General features: G+C 31.9%; 1 protein-coding gene across 2 annotated transcripts in view; it reads left to right on the top strand.

Moving 5' to 3' along the window:
• Positions 1-6,417: 6,417 nt before the first annotated feature.
• Positions 6,418-21,220, top strand: part of LOC126744836 (cytoplasmic aconitate hydratase-like) — a 55,674-nt gene continuing 40,871 nt past the window's right edge. Inside the window, exons 1-7 of one of the 2 annotated variants that reach the window (XM_050452387.1) lie at positions 6,418-6,608; positions 12,170-12,262; positions 12,318-12,484; positions 12,538-12,683; positions 19,874-19,943; positions 19,998-20,132; positions 20,191-20,385. In XM_050452387.1, coding sequence (XP_050308344.1) covers positions 6,602-6,608; positions 12,170-12,262; positions 12,318-12,484; positions 12,538-12,683; positions 19,874-19,943; positions 19,998-20,132; positions 20,191-20,385 — 813 coding nt within the window. In that variant the 5' untranslated portion in view covers positions 6,418-6,601. Of the gene's footprint in view, positions 6,609-6,783; positions 6,824-12,169; positions 12,263-12,317; positions 12,485-12,537; positions 12,684-19,873; positions 19,944-19,997; positions 20,133-20,190; positions 20,386-21,220 lie in introns of those variants that run through there. The other variant, XM_050452386.1, reaches the window with a different exon arrangement.

Raw genomic sequence — 21,220 nt, 5'->3', positions numbered from 1 at the left:
TATTTTCTTCTATTTTATAAAGTGAGGATTATTAGTTCTATTTCACGTTGTCTATTTGATTTTAATATTACACACATCTTTTTATTTTATAGAAACTTTTGTGTGAGTATTAATAGTGCAATAGGTTTTTCTTATTACAGGTAGGTAGTGTTTTTAAAGTGGCAAAAGTTGGGTTTGAAAAATTGAATTTGGTACTTAAACAAATGTAATTTTTCACATCTTGTAAATTCTAAGTTTCTTAACTGCCCCGTCAAAAACTAAGTTATATTTTTTAGTTTTTAGTTATTCAAAAAATAAGTTATATTTTCAATTTTTGGACTATGTATTGCCTTATTTTAATCAACCTAATTGTAAAATACAGTCAGAATCTCCTAAATTACATGCTTTATATCAAAAAATTCCTAATCTGCTTCAAACCTTTTTTGATTGTTTCCTTCGAAGGGAATATATAATTAAAACCCAAATAGAAGATATCGATTTTAAAAACCCACGAAATTTTCAACCTCTAGAAAATATGTACTTTGGACCCGTACCATATTAAATTTTAATTTACCGGCCATCGAAATCAAAGATTTTACTGGATTGATTTATAGAAGCTTGTATTGTATTGATTTATAGAAGCTTGTAGCCAAATAACCCTAAGATTTCCTTTAAGGAAAAACATTTTTTAAAAACTTCAAATTCTTGACCTTGAAAAAGTAAAACAAGGTACCATACCATCCATTGTTGATGTTGCTTTATCTTTTCCTCATCTAATTGATGAAAGAAATTTCCAAAATTTAGATGGAGAGTAGAGATTGCTTAGAAACACTAAAGAAATACAAAGCTTTAGTAGTAATGTTGAGTCATTTTGGCTGTTAAGTAAATGAAATTGGGAGATGTTCAGGTATTTAAAACCCTTTCCAATTTTGTAGCAAACCTTTTATGTTTGCCTCATTCTTCTGCAAATTGTGAGAGTATTTTCTACATATAATTTATTAACAACAAAGCAGAGAAATCGCCTTGAAACAAAAACGATTTCTGGTCGGCTATATACCAAACAATTGATTGACAAAGATTTATGCCATACTTTTCCTATTAAAAATAACCTTATTTCAAAAATGACAGATTTCAATTTAAACGGAAAAAGCTCCTACGAGGATTAAATTAAAAGCTTATTTTTTTATATCATATAATATAATATGTTCTCAATTGCATTTATAAAATCTACCGAAATCTACCGATTTTTTACGAAGCCTTTTACCGAATTCGTTAGGGTCGAGGGTGGCAACACTGGTTGCTCGTGTAGTACCCGCCAGGCAGAAGCGTTAAGGTCGGGGCACACATATCCGTACCGAGGACGCACCGTACCCGCAGCGCAGCTCGGCCGTGTCTCGGTTGTCAACAACACTATAGTAATCATATGGCGAAGTCCTAACATCAGCGCACCGTGCCCGAGCATGTAGCACGCACCGCATCCGTGACGAGTGGGAATAGTTTTGTTTAATTTTCAACGGTGACGGTGCGTTGTACGGTCTCGAATGAGCAATAAAATTTAGCTATTCAAAAAGGTTAATAGAGAAAGTAAGGAAGTTTCTATCACTGTATGATTAAAAAAATTAAAAATATAGGAATACAGATTATAAGGACAGAGTGTGGAAGAAAATTTCTTTGGAATTGAATATAAAAGGTGGGTCTAAATTTATTAAACATATTTTTAATAAATTTAAATTGAAAAATTGTTAAATAATTTGTAGTATATTAGGTAGATTTTGGCAACATCCGGTTGTCTAGATGAGCAAGTTTGTTTTAGTAAGCGGCAATTATAGTTTGTTCCAGTTTTAAATTTTTTATACACCGTGAAATTGATTCTTTTTTCTAAAATGCATTACAGCCCATTTTACAAAAACCAAACGAAGATTGAGGTTGATATTTGAAGTGGTGTGTAAGATCAGGTGTAAAAAAATGACCTAGAAAATGTTCTAATTCATATTTTAGGATAGGAGACATGCAGTTTTTTGAAAAGCTTTTATTTAACTTGCAATGTATGTATGTATGTACATATGTAACTAACTATGTATGTTCGGTGCAAATCTTGAAACTCAAATTTGACCAACTTCTAGTTGTCCGATTTTGGTGAAATTTGGAACATATACGTAATTCCGGAGACAATGAAATATAGTACTATTTAGTACTAAAATTAACTAAGGTTGGTACTTTTATATGCATAAAAAAATATTAATTAATTTTTCGAAATAAAACTTCTTCAAGTTAAAGTTTTTATTCAAAAATTTTAATTTGATTTTTACTTAAATAACTCGTAACGATAGTTGTATACGCAAATTCCAATTACTCAATATACTAGATTTTTACCACTAGATTATACATTAGTTGTTTGGGATTTTCGTCTTAGAAAATATTTTTTTACGGCGAAGAAACCAAATAACTAGTAAAAAAACATGAATTTGATACGATCTAGATTTTATTTACTACATTTTATCAAAAAATATGCAACATCTAAAAAAACTGGCAAATATGATCCATTAATTAAATTATTTAAATTGCCAGGGCTGTATTTTCCTGCCAATCTACGCTGCCCTCTACAGAACTAAAGAAATCTTTTAGTTGTTCTCGTATTGCGAATGCTGTATTTGTTGATCATTACCAAATTTCGAGAACATTTTTCTTTGAAATAAATTTAATGTACCAACCCAATTAAATTTCGATCCAAACTGAATACTTTGAAGTGCGTCGTAACCGTCCAATGCGATGCGGGATGCGGCCGTGTGTCGGAGATGTGTGTTTTGGTAGATAACGCGCCGAGACACGGCCGAGCTACGCTGCGGGCACGGTGCGGTCTCGGTACGGATATGTGTGCTCCGACCTTTACTCGTATTCATATTCTAAGCGACGTCACGTGTGCTATTTGATGGTACATCGGCAACTCGCTGAAGCACCTCTTCTTCAAATTCGACCGTTCTTACGGTTCGAGCAACACCAGTATCGTTGATTGAGAATATGAGAAAAATATTCAATCAACGCCAGTATCATGCATCTTGGTGTTAAACATGCCTGTCTCAGCGAGCCGCCGATGAACCGCAATAAACTTTTTGTATCCAGGATGTTGTCGTTCGGGATAACGTTCATGATACAACCGCGATGCTGCTCGTGCATTGCAGTTTGTTGCTCCGTATGCCAAATGCATATCCGCCAATTCTTGATTGGTAAAGTTTTCTATTAGCAGTAAATATTTAAAAATTGTAAGCTATAAAATTTTTAAAAATGACATTGAGAATTGACATTGGTAAGCGTTGATTTTAAACAATTGTTGTTATGGTATCATGGACAAAAGGTAAAAATAAATGCAGCAGATCCTATATAGGTAATTAATTTTTTTTATAAATTTTAACACGTCTTAGGGCCGTAGTGGCGTAGTGACGCATTTCCGGACATGGGTTCCTATACTCAAATGGATTCTTCTGTTGCACTGAACAACCCCTAGAAGTTTGATCCCATAGTTCTGAAACACCCTGTAGAAGTTTTAGTTTTATTTAAGTACCCTGAAGTAAGTTAGATACGTAATCATCCGGTTAGTTTCTTATCAATCCAAACACCTAATTTTTTTATCACATGCAGAAAAAAGGCAGAACCATAATCCCAAATTTTAATCTCAATTAAGACTTGGAGAGACTATGAACTAAATAGTATAAATTTTGATTTTGAGGTATTAAGAACAAGCTTATGAGCTCTAGAAGTTTTCGAAATAGTTAAAAGATCAAGAGTTTATATAGTCTACTGAAGCAGCTATATATTCAGAGGAAAACTGCAAATCAATTTGGGTATCGTCTGCATACTGATGGGAACGAAAATGTTCTAAATGGCTGTAAAAATCGTATGTGTCCAAAGAAAATGGAAATTGACCCTTGCAAAAGTAACTGTTTATTACTCGTAGCTGCTCCAAAAGATTACTTACAAGATTATAAACACAGTATATGGTTAATCATATAATACAGGGTGTCCATTTATAAACTGACACATTTTAACTGCTTATAAGTCGAGAACGAAAAATGACAACAATGTGCGGTTTTCACAGAACTTCATCAATATTTTTAAAGTTTTTTTTGACAGTGTTGTCAAGTTTCAAAATTTACCTGAAATAGGAGGAAAAAAATTGATGATTTTCAAAGGCCGATTTCTCAAAAATTTTAAATGTAACACCCTGTACTTTTTAATTTCACATGAAAGCCTGTTAAATCCCCTTTCCGAAAATGTATAAATTGTCTTAAATCCATTATTTTTTTTACAGAGCCAATTTTAGTAAATGACACCTTTTTGAAAATTTTCCTACAATAAATACCTATTAAATAACAATCTCGGTATCAAGTGACAACAATAACAATTGTAGCTTGTCAAGGAGGCTGTGAGTTGCACAATTTGTTTTGTGGGCTTCAACTACAGTCAAATCTTTTTAACGTCGTTCGTTGGGCAGTCCCAATAATTTGATTTCTATATGTATTTTTGCATTTTTAAAGATTTTGAAAGGTTTAAATATGTTTACCACCCGGGAAAAGGCACGTTGCATGTTATTATTTAGTGAATGCAAATCAGTTACGCAGACGAGAGTAAGATTTAGGCTGATTTTTGAAAGGGCTCCACCTTCACGCAATTCTATACTTCATTGGGTACGCCAATTTTCCCAGGAGGGAACAGTTAAAAGAAAAGTTAGAACAAACCTAAATGCACAAGATAATCTGTTGGATGATATTTTGCTGGTAAAAGAAGTGTTGTCCTTAAATAATAACCAAATATCTATTAGGAAGATAGCTCAAACGATAAATATGTCAAAAAGTAAAATACATAAAATTCTAAAAATAATTAAGTTTAAACCCTACAAAATTCAAACTTTCCAAAAGATAGAAAATCGCGCCCTTGAAAAAATATATTTAATGTGCGAAACACTACTAGATCTTTTTAGAAATGAGCCGGATATCAATTTAATAATGTCTGATGAGGCAACATTTCACATCAGTGGTCGAGTAAATAAGCATAACTGCCGAATTTGGGGAGATGAAAATCCTCGAGTTTTTTAACGAATTTGACAGAGATTCTCCTAAGCTGAACGTTTGGTGTGCAGTATCGAAATCTAAAATTTATAGGCCATTTTTTTTTCAAGAAGCAACAGTGAATGGAAACAATTACACCGATATGTTGGAAACATTTTTTTATCCTTAACTTCAGCAGCATGGAATTTTAGGCACGGTCTACTTCCAGCAAGACGGTGCACCACCACAATTCTCCAGGGTCGCAAGGGATTTTTTAGATATTACTTTTGGAAACGGATGGATAGAGCGAGCAGGTCCAATCGAGTGGGCACCTTATTCTCCCGATCTAACCATTCCAGATTTTTGTATATGGGGAAATGTAAAAGACCGTTGCTACAATCCAACCCCAAGAAATTTGGAAGAACTTTGCAGCAACATAGTAAACGTTTTCTACCAAATTACACCGCGAATGCTACCAAACGGCTTCGGCAACTTATTTTTTCCGTCTACATTAGTGTTTCGAGCAAAATGGGGATTTTCAGCAGCTAATTTATTAGTTATAAATTAAAATTAATTTCTTCAAGTGTTTGTTGTTAAAATTGTTGTAAATAGTTGTAATTTAATACATAGAATAAATACTTTTTATAGACATGGCAATAGCGCAAATTATTTAATTATGATCATGCTATAGTGATACATAGGCAATTACCAGAAAATGTTCATCAATCACCGAATATGTATTCTAGGAAAATTTTCAAAAAGGTGTCATTTACTAAAATTGGCTCTGTAAAAAAAAATGAATTTAAGACAATTTATACATTTTCGGAAAGGGGATTTAACAGGCTTTCATGTGAAATTAAAAAGTACAGGGTGTTTCATTTAAAATTTTTGAGAAATCGGCCTTTCAAAATCATCAATTTTTTCCCTCCTATTTCAGGTAAATTTTGAAACTTGGCAACACTGTCAAAAAAAACTTTAAAAATATTGATGAAGTTCTGTGAAAACCGCACATTGTTGTCATTTTTCCTTCTCGACTTATAAGCAGTTAAAATGTGTCAGTTTATAAATGGACACCCTGTATACTAAATTCAAAATAAAAGAACACTAACAAAAGAAAACATAAAATCATAATATAACACAATTAACAAATCAACCGCTTATCACAAAGCAAGAGATCTTTTTCAGTCAACAGGAATCAACTTGCGTGATTACCTGCACGGATGAACGTAAACGTAAATGCCAAGGAGCATTATAATTTGTTGGCAAAATCACGTGATTACAACGGATACGTAATTTACGTATACATGGAAAATAATTAATTTTATATATCTCGTCTCTCTCTCTCGTGCTCTTATGCCTGTGTACATTTTGACATTTGCTTGAAGTGACAGATAGCATTGTCGGAAATCAGCGGAATCAGTTTTGTTTTTATTGTTATCTTGAGTACCTAAAATAGACTTTTTCGATAAGTTCTGATAATTTTGGCAAAAAACTTAATTTTAATTAATCATTAACCGCGTGCGACCTCCAGTGTGTAGTGCTGCGGAAAATAAAGCAATTTTTCTGCTCCTGCATTAACCATGGCTGGTAAGTAATTTGTTTAAAGCCAAAGGAATACCAATTGATGTTCAATAAATGAATATTTAATTAATTAAATGTACTACTTATTTTGCGTAAGCTTAAAGAAGACCTTGAGTTTTGCACCTCTTACTTATACCTGATTATCATTCGGGGTCACCATTTTTCTTTTTATAGTCGACGAGACACAGTGCAAAGGATGGTTAATTACAAATCATCAAAAGGTTCGAGTTGACTTTAAGCACTATAGTTTTTTTGAATAGTATCCTTATTGTCTTTGTGCTACTTTAAAATAAAAAAATCATGCAGGCTTAACTAGATACACTGTTTTGTATGTTTTAAACATTCTGTTTTCCTACAGACAGGTTGGATATCATGAAAATGAATACCAACTTAATATCAACTGAAATATATGTAGAGGCTTAAATCTATTAAGTTTATAAAAAGAATTCAAAACATCCATATATCAGAAATTTAAAGTAAGAACTAATAACAATTAAATAGACTAGACATTATATTTTTTTAATGATCTGAAAAGTCACAAGAGTAATTGCTATTAATGGTATGGATAACCTTTGGTTTGTTTTGCACAATTCCAGTTACTTATCTGTATTTAGCCTTAAAATTTTCTACTTTTCATTGGTTCAATCTGCAATTAAATTTGCCCTAGTTGCATGGTCTTTCTTCTATGATTATAATCAAAAAAATGTCAAATACTATATATAACATGTTACTATCCTGCTCTTTTGTTGTGGATCCTATTTAATGTCAGTTATAGGTATCATAATGCTTCAAATATTATGCAACAAATGATAAACCAAAGGTACTCATAAATTAGTTTTAGTTTAGCATGTGTACCTCATCCCGCCCATTTTGCTCCTGGTTCTTCTACTAGTGTGCTAGATCATGTTAAAGGGAATATAAATGAGGGCCTTGGGGCAACAAGGTACATAAGCCACATTTTACTGAAAATCAAGAATTTTTTATCATTTTACTGGTCTTTAAATGTCGCAAGACATTTGCAAAATAATTTAATAGGAACCCAAATTAAGTCGCTGCAGAATGTTTTGGATATTTTCAGTCAACTACAAAGGGATCAGACTCTTTGTGAAACTGTCTGAAAGTCATTTTAGTTCAAATTAGTATAGCAGACAGATTACTACCCAACCAATAGCAGGTTTAAATGACTATCTGAGTCTAAAATAATGATGAGTAAACAAAATTGTGTCCTAAAAAAATCTCAAAAAAGAATTTTTTGAATGTTCAATAAGCAATTTGTATAAAAACTAAAAAATTTGAGTTAGGAGAAGCTAACAGTTACATAAGAGAAGCTCATAGTTAGCCAAACTAGACATTCAAAATAAATATTTTGTCCAGTGACATGTATATAGCTATTACTCTTTTTTTGTTCTGCACACTTGAATATGAGAGATACAAAAATATCAGAATAAAATATATTACCTAAAATAGTTTACAATAAACTTAAATGTTACACTATTCTACACTACTTATTAGTTATAAATTTTAATTGGTGCTTATTCTACACCTAGACATAGAAATATGTGTGCAGTTATTGTTTTATAAGGTATATTGGTTCTAAAATTTATAATAAGTAACTAAAATCTGCAAATCTTGAATGAGATAAAAATAACTAATATAATATGTACTTAGCTATTTATATTGATCTTTTTAATATTAATAGGTAGCAGATTGGAAACTTCATCTTCTTTTCTTGGTCTATAGAGGGATTTACTGTAATAGAGGATCACTTTATATAAACTAATGGAATAAACATAACTTATTACATCTGGAATATTTTCAGAATATAAGAGAGCTGTAGAAAACCTTTTATTCTTCCTAAACATAAACTGTCATAGAAACCACCTCAGACAGAGTGTCTCAATGCTTTTTAAACAGTTACCAAGACAGTTACCAGATTTTTGCTTAAAATATTTCTTAGAGTTCACAATCTTGGAATGTAGTAAGCAAGTCATGTAACATATGGGTAGCATTTAAGATCTATAGTTATTCCCAAGTATTTGGATGCCACCTCCCTAATATACCCTTTCCCAAGCTTTATAGTGGCAATAAGCGATTGATTGATAAAGTAAGTAAAAAACACATGCAGTTTATTTTTATCAATGTTAAGAGCTAGTGTTAAAAGTGTTAAGAGTTAGAGGAGCTGCAATCTTGAGAAAAACCAGATCTTCCTATAATTACCCCAGAGTTCCTTGTTTATATAAATAATTTAACCCAATAATAAAATAATAATAAACCCATTCAATTAAATAATATAATGTTTAGTGTTCTAATGTTTTATGCCCCACAAGTTCTTGAAAGTAATAAGAATAACTTAATCATCTTAATATCTGAGAATCCAAACAAATATTTTTGACAAAAATACAGTGCAATGTATATATACATATGTTCATAGATATTTATACAAAAAAATTAGAATTTAAAATGAATGCACATAATTTAATACCAAAGCATGATGTACATTAAAAAGATGTAGTTTTTATAAGGTTGCTTACTATCTATGAACTGCTAACAGAATATCATAGGAAGGATACTATTTTGAATATATTGACACATACATTTTACAATATTTGTATCATTATGCTCCTCATTTTAAAATGTAATATATATTTGTTAAAGTATAGTTTTAATGGGTTGAATCGGACTTGGGGCCTGATGATTTCAATGACTATTTTTCTAATATTGCTGAGAAGTTACTGGAAGCAGTTCCCAGTGACGGCGATTCATTGCAGTATCTTAATCGGAATGCTATCAACCAATCATTATTTTTCCACCCTGTAGATGCCACCGAGGTCCTTGAAACAATTCAGTGCTTGAAAAAACATAGGTCTTCGGGTTCCGATGATATCTCTTCACGTCTGCTGTCACTTCTGCCTGCGAGCGCTTTAGGTGCTTTGATTTGGGCAATCAATCAGTCATTTCTTCAGGGCCAGTTCCCATCCTGTTTAAAGGAAGCTATGATTATCCCTCTTCATAAGGGTGGTAGCTTGGACCGACCCTCTAACCCGTATCAATTCAATTCCGTCCCATATCAATTTTGTCTACCCTCTCCAAGGTTCTTGAGCGGCTTGCAAAAAAGAGAATTGTCTCTTTTTTGACCAAATACAATGTGCTGTCCCCTAATCAGTATGGATTTCTGTCATCTAAGGGCATGCAGGATGCCATTTTCAGATTCTTGGAGAGTGTGTATCTATCTATGAACTCCAAGGAGGCTGCAGCAGCAATATATGTGTTCTGTGATCTGTCCAAGGCCTTCGATTGTGTGGATCATGGAATACTTCTGTCAAAGCTTGATTTTTACGGATTTAGGGGAGTGGCTTTGGGGTGGTTGAAATCATACCTGTTCCGCACCCAGCGGGTGGTTGCATCTGGATTTTCGTCAGGGATAGCACATCTTAAATGTGGTGTACCTCAAGGGTCAGTGTTTTTTTATTTTTATTATACGTTAATGACTTAAGCTCTCTATCACTGCTTGGACTAGTGGTTCAGTTTGCCGATGATATTACAATTCTGTGGCATAAGAAAGATCAAAAAGTAGTCAGATCTCTCATAGTAGAGGACCTTCACAAAATTAAAGAGTGGTGCATCTGCAATCAGCTTGTATTCAATGTTAATAAGACTTTTGTTCTGGGCTTTAAGTGTAATGTAGAGGGTTTTTTGTTTGATGAGCAGAGCCCACTACATGGTAGGGATTATTGTCGATTTTTGGCCTCTTCATTGATGAGAGTTTAAGGTTTGACAACCACGTTTTGGGCCTCGTTGCTAAATTTTCTTCTGGTTGTTTTGCAGTCAGGGTTGCCAGGCATGAGTTGGGGGGGTTGTTTGCTTGTTCAGTTTATTTCGCCTTAATAGACTCTCATATCCGTTATGGGTTGCCATTTTGGGGTTTGTGCTCCAAGGGACTCCTTAACATCATTTTTACTATTCAGAAAAAAGCATTAAGGTATATGTGTGGTGTTGGTCTGAGAGTCTCTTGTAAACCTCTTTTTGTAGCTGAAAGAATTTTAACAGTTTTCTCACTCTTTATATTGGAAACTGCAACACTCATACATAAGTCCGTAAGTCCACCATCCTGCACCAGTCATAATACTCGTCAAGTGGGCAACTTCTCTTCCAATCCCCACCTCCTCACTTACGAGAAACTCTCTTATATTTATTAGTCGTAAAATATTTAATCATGTTCCTTTTTCGATTAGGACTGTTACAGACCTTAAAAAGTTTAGGAGACAACTAAATAAATTAATCTTACCAAAAGCCTACTACAGCATTGAAGAGTATATTTTAACGACTCATTTTAATATTTAAAATTAATTATATCTGTTGATCAGATTTTGTTTCTTTTTTTTTATTATTCTTGTTTTATGTTGGTTCTTGCCTTTTCTTTTCTTCTCTTTTGGTTTTTTCTTTGATTATATAAAATATGCTTCTATGTACAATCAAAATCGATTCTGTATTCTGTTTTTGTCCTGTATCCTGTATAACCAAATAAATACTTGTATTATAAATTCTAGGATTAGGAAGCTTTTAGCACAAGTTTGTAAACTTAGCAAATAAAGTGTATTTTGACTTGACTTGACTTGACTAACATCAGTTCTCTATAAAAAAAGTTTAGATTGATCCCCTACACACCCTACATCACCCTAAACACTTAAGGCACATTTTTTTCTTTAAAACATTTTTGACAAATTCAATTTAAGTTTATCAGGCACTAAATGTTACAATTTGTTATGTCAATGAAAATCATGTTTAAAATAATAGATCTACCTCAATTTCCTAAGGGTTACTAAAAACTAATTCTGGTTAAAAATTTAACTATTTTTATTTGTAAAAGAACAATCATAAAATAAATTTGTTAGGATTTTCAAGATCTTAGCTAATACATTAAAAATATTTTTAATAAGTTTCATTAAATGTCATCGAGTGTTTAATTAAATTTGTTCAGATTCTGACTTATCTAATAATAATGATAATATTATGACATAATATCATTTACTGTATACATTACATTATGGTATGAAAACATATTTACATAGCATTTTAAAGTGATAGTGATATCTTATTTCAGGTTTCTGGCATTCTATAGAAATATTATTAGCAAATCAAGCTATGAGAATCTGTAATCTTTTTTTTTGATAAATAATCATAATTTCATTAATAATAATAATAATAATAATAATAATAAACGTTTTTATTTCCATACAGAGGATATTAAAAGAATTAACTAATGTGTTTTAAACCACTTTACTAAATATATATTGGCAAAACGAATCGTAGCTGATATTTTATCTAAGTTAAATATGAATAAAAAAACTGACACCGCATACTACAAAAAAGTCACCCATTTGCCCTTTGCTCTAACATCAATAAATTTTATTATTTTAAATTTCAATGGTCTATTTAAATTAATATTTTAATACCCATTAAAACTTATGAATAGAATGGTCTTAGAAAAAAAACCTAACTTGATTCATAGTATAAAAAATCTAAAATGAGCAAATCTTCAAGAAATATTAAGAAAAAGTTCTTTATAGCTTCGAACCCTTACAATAAATTGCTGAAAACTCTTAACGTCAATGGCAAGGAGTACCAGTACTATGACATTCCTGCTTTGGGAGAAAAATATGGTAAATAAAAAAATATTAATTCTATTAGACCTATTATATAACTGACTACATTTAGGTCGCCTACCCTATTCTATCAGAGTTCTGCTGGAATCAGCCCTTAGGAATTGTGACAATTTCTCCATAAAAGAGCAAGATGTGCAGAACATTTATAATTGGGAAACCAATCAGGCTGTAGAAGGAGGGATTGAGGTGCCCTTTAAACCTGCTAGGGTCATTTTACAAGTATGGTTTAGTGCAATGTATAGTAATGTATACCAATTTGTAAAATTATTTAGGATCTTACTGGGGTGCCTGCTGTAGTAGATATTGCTGCCATGAGAGGTGCGGTGAAGGAATTGGGTGGAGATCCAGATAAAATCAACCCTATTTGCCCAACTGATTTGGTGATTGATCATTCTGTGCAGGTTGACTTTGTTCGATCGTAAGTAGAGAGCAAATTTCGTTTTTTATTATATATTCTAAGTTATTTATGTAATTTATACAATATGTATATATGAAAAGAAAATGAAAGTTTCTTTGGTTTTTAAAACAGCATTTTTCAATAATAAGAAAAAATTTAATATTTTGTATTGTTGCACACATAAAACAGAAATATATGTGTAATATATAAATTATTTGCAGGCACATCCAATTTTTCCTTTGAAATACTTCTCACAATGCCTTCTAACTATTTTTAATTTAAAGAATCATAAGATAACATTTTTTTTTAAATTGCTTGCAGTGTCAAAAATTGGAAAAATTAAGGTTTCATTTAATGATCTTAATTTTTTTTTTTTTTTTTTTGGACATTTCACCTAGACAACCCTATATATCAATTGGCATGATCCATCCACTATCTAGTAATGATATTTAACTGTTTCACTCTATTTCTCAATTCCTTAAATTCACAGCATATTAAAAGTATTGTTCTAGTATTTCTTTCATTAATATAGATTGATCCTTTTTTATATAATCTTAATTTTTAAATCTATTGTTCTAAGTATATGTTATTTCTCATGTTATAAATAAGATGGCTGTAGAAAACTTATGTCTATCAAGCTTTCATCTGTAGTGAGATCTGTTGCACAACTTTAAGCTACTTTACCAACACATTTTCCTTATGAGCTATACAGAATTTATTTAATAATTTTATATCATTTAAATTTTAATGTCAGCTTTTAACCAGTAAAACATCATATATTTTAGCTGGTATTATCGGTTATCATTTAGTTATTTGTTGTTTTTATACATAATTTGCATTTTAATTACTTGACATTGTTCAAATTAGTCAAAACATGTTTTGTTGTCTAAAACATATAGGGTGTCATTGACAATCTACAAATAATATTAAATAATTATACTATAGGCTAAAAATTAGGAATGATTTAAAAATATGAACCTAAAGGCTAATATTACTCAAATTAATAGGAAGATCTTACTTTACTTTAAAACTATAATACATGGCCTTTAACACACATAGTATACAAGTTTAAAATAACATTATTAAACAACATACAGTGAGAGCCAAAAGTCCGGAATAAATTCATTTAAAATTCAGGGGTATGTTAAAAAAAACGCTCGGACACGTCGATTTTTATTTTTATCTGCGGGTTTTCTTACTATAATTTTATTTATACAGGGTGGTCCAAAAATAAGTTACGACCATCAACTTCAATTTTTGAAATGGAAATACCTATTTTTTATTCTGTATTCTTAAAGAACAGAAAATTCTAGACATATTTCATGTACAATGTCCTATACCTATCTTCATTTATTTTTGAGTTATTGACAGTTGAAGATCGGCATATTTGCACTTTTGACATGTTATAAAATCCAAACGGTTAGACATAGACAAATGCGGTGTGCACTTTTTATCGAAGCTTTTTTAAAACCATCTGTTGACAGTAGCTAGTTAGTGTCAACAGGTACTGAGAAATTTACGGTTGAATTTCTGAACATACAATAATTCATGCAACTATGTAACACCCTTACTAAGGTAACCTTGTTTTTTCATCCATTGTTGCAATGATGTTGTCATCATTTTTTGAAGTGACAGGTATCGAGCAGTCTTATCCTTATTTATTGCAAAATTTAATATTGCCTGAAAAGATGAATAAGTTAAGTGAAACTGAGAGAATAGAAATACTAATTATGATAGGATGTGGTGATCGCATTAGGACCCAACACCAGGTTTGTGAAATGTTTAATACCAAGTATCCTCCTATAAGACAATATCTCAGTCTACCATTAGCAAACTAGAGAGAAAATTTAGGGAATTAGGTCACGTCAGAGATCGACTCAGATCGGGTCGTCCCTCAATTTCCGAGGAAAAGAAGTGAAATGTTGTTTTGTCGATTGAAGAAAATCCTCATACACCGACTAGACAGGCAGCACTAGATAACGATGTTGGAAAAACATCTTTAAAAAGGATTTTAAAAAAGGCAAAATATCATCCCTATAAATTAAAATTAATCCACGAACTTAACGAAGATGATACAGATCGTCGATTAGAGTTTTGCGAAACTATAATGAATGTCTGCCATAACGACCGTCTTTTTACTCGTAGAATAATTTTTTCTGACGAATCGACCTTCTGCCTCAATGGTGCAGTGCACAGACAGAACTGCCGTTACTGGTCTTCCTCCAATCCAAATTGGGTGATTGAAGCTCATACCCAATATCCTCAATCTGTGAATGTTTGGGCCGGCATTATCAATGACAGAGTCATAGGTCCATTTTTCTTCGAAGGTACCTTAACAGGTCAACGTTATTTGGAATTCTTAAGGAACGAACTGATGCCCGCCTTATGTTTGATGTCTCCAAATGCAAATAATCCCAATATTCCAGAAGCTTCAATTTGGTTCCAGAAAGATAGCGCCGCCACACTTCAGCAAAGCCGTGCGCCAATATTTAAGTGAGGTATTTCCGGGTCGATGGATTGGGCGAAGGGGTCAATTGGAGTGGCCTGCTAGGTCCCCCGACTTGACTCCTTTGGACTTCTTTTTGTGGGGTTATTTAAAGCATAGAGTGTATGTAAATAAACCCAACAATTTAGAAGAATTGAGAAATAATATAAGAAATGAGATTCAACGAATACCTCAAGAAATAATACGCTTCGTTCTGAGAGAATTCGAATCAAGACTCGCTTACTCTCAAGAAGTTAATGGGGCTCAATTTGAACATTTAATTCGGTCTAGATTAGAATAGTTTCTTTTTGTTCAACGTTTATACAATACTTTTGATTAAATACATTAATATTTCGAATGTTTTTTTAGAAATTCAACCGTAAATTTCTCAGTACCTGTTGACACTTACTAGCTAGTGATGATTGACTCAAGAGATGGTTTTAAAAAAGCTTCGATTAAAAGTGCAAACCGCATTTGTCTATGTCTAACCGTTTGGATTTTATAACATGTCAAAAGTGCAAATATGCCAATCTTCAACTGTCAATAACTCAAAAACAAATGAAGATAGGCATAGGACATTGTACATGAAATATGTCTAGAATTTTCTGTTCTTTAAGAATACAGAATAAAAAATAGGTATTTCCATTTCAAAAATTGAAGTTGATGGTCGTAACTTACTTTTGGACCACCCTGTATACATAAAATTATAGTAAGAAAACCCGCAGTTAAAAATAAAAATCGACGTGTCCGAGCGTTTTTTTTTGAACTTTTTTTTTTGAACATACCCCTGAATTTTAAAAGAATTTATTCCGGACTTTTGGCTCTCACTGTATAATTAAAAGCTTATTTCATGGCTAATACTACATCAGTCAAGTTATAAATCAAGTAATCATTAATAAAATATTCATTCAAAGAGTAATATGCTCTAATAACTAAAATTTTTTTTTCATTGACATTGAAACTTCTTGAAATTTTATATGTGTGAGGGCGAATGATTATAAATTTTTTTTGCATCATAAATGACCTCTTTACTTTCCTCTTTGTGGGTATGGGTAAAGGTATGTGTTGTGCTTGACGAGTAATATATTATCCCTGTGTAATGAGATGCCTTTATTTTTTATAAACTAAAGCCACACTGCTAAATATTGTTGTGTCGAAATACAGGTTTGCATGAATTTCTTAATTCAACATTGTACATAATTTGAAGTGCCCTTTTTGGAAATTATTATTTATTCATCACATTAAAGTATTGTTTACTTCTATCAAATATAATATATAAAACCTTCACTCTCTAAGTAATTGCACTTGGAACACAATTATGAATTGTATTGTTTAAGATAAGGCAATTCTGATAACTGACGGTTTTTTGAATAACATTCACAGTTATGTAACTCAAATACGTTTGATCCATCATTTTTTTCATGTTTTATTACTGCATCTATTTATAATCGCGTATTTTGATGACGGCTAATATTTTGTAAAATAATCATTTCATTAACAGCACACAGAGCTATAGTTTTAAAGAATAATAATCTTAACGTAAAAATATGTCCTTCATTAAAAATTGTATTTTTTGAAGTTTATTCTTAAAACCTAATTTTTGGCATTTCCAAAAAGTTTTGTGAGAAAAAAAACAACTTTTTTATTTAAATTTTATAAGAAATGGTATTAAATTCAACAACAAAGTCAATAACTATGTAAATAGCATATATTTTAACAAAGCCCTATGTAGTTTGTCTATCAATGTGATATAAAAATAGGTGTAAAAAAAAATCTGCCTCAATAATAGCTCTTATCATAATATTTTTCAGCAGAAACTTTGTATAATAACATACACAGGGTGTCCCGTAATTAATTGGACATAGGTTAATGTAGGATACCTGACAAGAAAATAAACCTTTTGAGCTCAATATCGCTTAGCAAAATGTTATTGGTTTTCGTTCTACAGGGTGTTAAAACTAATTTTTTACCAAACATTTATTGAAATATTTTGGAATCCACTGGACAGATTAACCTAAAATTTGGCGTACTCTTATTATTTGGGATGAGGGACACGAACATGATATCTATTTTGCCATTGCCACTAGATGGCGCCACATACAACAATATTGAGTGATTAAAAAGGTCATAACTTTTTTGGCCTCCCTGTACATACATTTGCGAGTGAAAATAATAAAACAGCATGTAATTCTAGTCAAAAAAGGTATAGTCCTTTGATTTCCAAAAAGTAGACCGTTTTCGAAATAAACGCATTTTTTTATTGGGTTGCGTACGAACACTTAATCTAAAATTTAATTAACAACGATGAAATTAGAAAAGGCTGTTGATTATAATAATTGTTCAAAATGTTCACCATCCACTAGGACACATTGTCTAATTCTTTTATTTAAATTTTGCCTGACTCCAAACAATGATTCTTCTTGGGCCCTGATGGTATTGACTCCTTCCACAATCTTTTGCCACAATTCCTGACGGTTATTTATTTTATTTTTATACACAAGGGATTTCAAGTAGCCCCAGAAATAAAAATCTAAGGGATTAAGATCGGGACTACGCGCAGGCTACGGATATTCACTACCTCTAGCAATCCATTTATGAGGATAAATTTCGTCCAAGTAATTTCTGACTTGTAGTGAATAATGTGCCGGTGCACCATCGTGCATATACCAACTGTCACGTCTTAAATTTAGGGGCACATCTTCTAGAAGAATGGGTAGATCATTCCTCAAGAAATTTAGATAACGTTCTCCATTAAGCTTAGCTGGCAATTCAAACGGTCCCACAATACAATCCCCAAAGATACCACACCAAATATTTATTGAAAACTCATGTTGAAAATGGTGTTCTTGGAAAGCATGAGGATTTTCCATCGAATAGATATGATTGTTACGCCAATTAAAAACACTCTCCTTGTGAACGTGGCTTCATCCGTAAATAAAATTTTATTACAAAAAAATGTATCATTTAATTGGCGCTCTCTTAAAAATTGACTTGCAGGAAAGTCTTGAGGAAGAAGATTTTGAACTGGAGTGAAATGATACGGATTCAGTTTTTCTTGGCGTATAATTTTGGACACCGAAGATTTCCTTACACCAGTGGCTGTCTCAATACGTCTTGTGCTGGTTTCAGGATTTTCGATAACACGAACCAAAATTTCATCTTCCATATCTGCTCCAATTATCCTTGGTCTTCCCGCATTTACGTTTTTTGAACGAAATGAGCCCGTTTCGCCTAATCTATCGTACAACGCTTTAAATGTTTGATAAATTGGCTGCCTTCTATCCGGATACTGATCTAAATAACGCTGCGCTGCTCTTCGACTACGAAAATTTTCTTGAGCATATACACATACCATATCCCGCATCTGAGCATTAGAAAAATCATTGTGACGCGGCATTTTTAAGCGAAAATAATACAACAAGAACACGAGCTTTAGCCAAATTAAAGACTTACTTATTAATACTTCACCTTGACAGGTCGTAGTTATGATGTGTTCATCCTAGGCAAAGCCTACTTTGTAAAACTCCGATAATAATTTATTCATACGCAACCTAATACAAAAATGCGTTTATTTCGAAAACGGTCTACTTTTTGGAGATCAAAGAAGTATACATTTTTTGACTAGAATTAAATGCTGTTTTATTATTTTCACTCGCCACATTTGCGTACAGGTAGGTCAAAAAAGTTATGACCATTTTAATCACTCAATGTTGTTGTATGTGGCGCCATCTAGTGGTAATGGGAAAATAGATATCATATTCGTATTCTTCATCCCAAATAATAAGAGTACGCCAAATTTTAGATTAATCTGTCCAGTGGATTCCAAAATATTTCAATAAATGTTTGGTAAAAAATTAGTTTTAACACCCTGTAGAACGAAAACCAATAACATTTTGCTAAGCGATTGAGCTCAAACGGTTTATTTTCATGTCAGGTATCCTACATTAACCTATGTCCGATTAATTACGGGACACCCTGTATAATATATGTTTTTTTTCTTTATATCTGTTCTTTAAGCATTTGCTTTTAATATTGCATGGTTAGTTAGTCTCATTAACAAAACAACCATATAATCATAAAACTAGATTAGTATCTGTTTTGATAATAAAGCCTATTTTGGCTCATAATTTTGATATCAATATTTAATATAATAAAACTATTATTTTTTAGGTATAGTTTGTCAGTTTGAAATAATTCTAATCAAAGTTATTAGTTCATAATTATATATATCTTGCTATGGTAAATAGTTTGTGTCGATCTAGTTACTAGAAATATTAATAGCGTAACAATGTAGTCTCAAATTATCTCTTCAAGGTATTTACTATAATTTTTTTATAAAGGCTTTAACTATAATGAGTTAATTTGGTTTCTGCTTTCACTTCCTTAAAAAATGCTTTCGTTTTAAATTGTTTAATAGTTGTTTCTTAATCGACGTTGTTTCTGATTGTTTTCCAAAGTTGTCATGTGGTCATGTTAAAACAAAATATAATTGCTTGGTTTTGGCTGTATACATATTTGAAAGTATGTGTCTAAGCAAATACCATTTGCGAACCGAGTCATTTTAATATCTCCTTCAGCAAATAAACATACGTTGCAAGTTGGCGCAGAAAACAATAAATCAAATGATGCAAAATTGTTCCCTGTGATACTCCAACTTTTACTGAATAATGGGACTTATGTTCCAAATAGTAAAACGTACAGAAAATAACCCCACATACTTTTTTAGCTCCGATGCATTGCAAAAAAATCAAGACCTAGAATTTGAGAGAAACAAGGAAAGATTTATGTTTCTCAAAGTAAGTATTCTAATATCAATAATAATTATTACCTATAATGATGTCACGTTTTAGTGGGGTGCAACAGCCTTTGACAACATGCTAATAGTACCACCTGGCAGTGGAATTGTGCATCAAGTGAATTTAGAATATTTGGCCAGAGTTGTATTTACGGGGAAAGACAAGCCGATCCTTTACCCTGATACTGTTGTATGTTTAATATGAATTTTATGGATAATTATAGATATTTTAAGATATTTCTTTTTAGGTTGGTACTGACTCCCACACCACCATGATCAACGGTTTGGGAGTGGTGGGATGGGGGGTAGGAGGTATTGAGGCCGAAGCGGTCATGTTGGGACAGTCAATTTCCATGCTTTTACCTCAAGTTGTAGGATATCGGTTGTATGGAACTCTGGGACAATATGTTACTTCGACTGATTTGGTTCTTACCATAACTAAGGTAATAAGTGAAGAAATTATGTTTTTTGTCTAGTTTATATGTATACAGTGAACATTTTATATGTTTGGTAGACAGTGTATACCAGAATAGGTGGGATGCACTTTCGGAAAGTGTCTCTATAATAATGAATTTTCTTGCGTCTGATGTTATTCGAAATACTCTAAATTTTTTTTGTCCATTAGTAAGAAATACCTAAAGATTCTTAGAATTTGTCACTTTTTTAGCAGAAAGGCTTAATATCCTGCTTTATTCTAATTGCATATGCATTGCAAGCTTCTTAATTTCGATTGCTTAGAGCAGAGTGCATTAAACATCGGATACCTCAGAAAAAAAGGCTTAATTTTTTACATACCAATTATAATTCAACCTTTTAAGCTCTTGAATATTGGTGGTGAATCTTTATACATTCTTTAAATAGCATATATTAAACATAAAATCTAGTTTCATTGCATCTTATCTACTAAATTCGCCTGACCATTTAGTCGAAGTGCTAAACCATAGTAAAGAGAAGCCTCATCTTGTTAGAAATTCAAATTATTGTTACTGTGTTCCATAGCAGCATTTTTCAAAGGATCCAGATATAATTTTCCCAGTTTTGGTCGAGTTTTCTTTGACAAAGAATGCCTCAATCAATCCGTTTTAATAAACAAACGGTAATTGTACGGATTTTTACAAAATCCGTCAATTACCGTCAAAAAGCGGTTGTCCTTAATTCGCTGCCATCCTGAGTCATAAAGATCTTTTTTGAATGCATGTGAAATGTAATTTTTTTTTATCAAAAATCTTATTCTTTTTTCAAACTTTGTGCACCAGCAGACATGACTTAATGATATAA

Source organism: Anthonomus grandis, chromosome 15, assembly GCF_022605725.1.
Source record: "Anthonomus grandis grandis chromosome 15, icAntGran1.3, whole genome shotgun sequence".
Lineage (NCBI taxonomy): Eukaryota > Metazoa > Arthropoda > Insecta > Coleoptera > Curculionidae > Anthonomus > Anthonomus grandis.
This window is presented reverse-complemented; position numbering and strand designations above follow the sequence as displayed.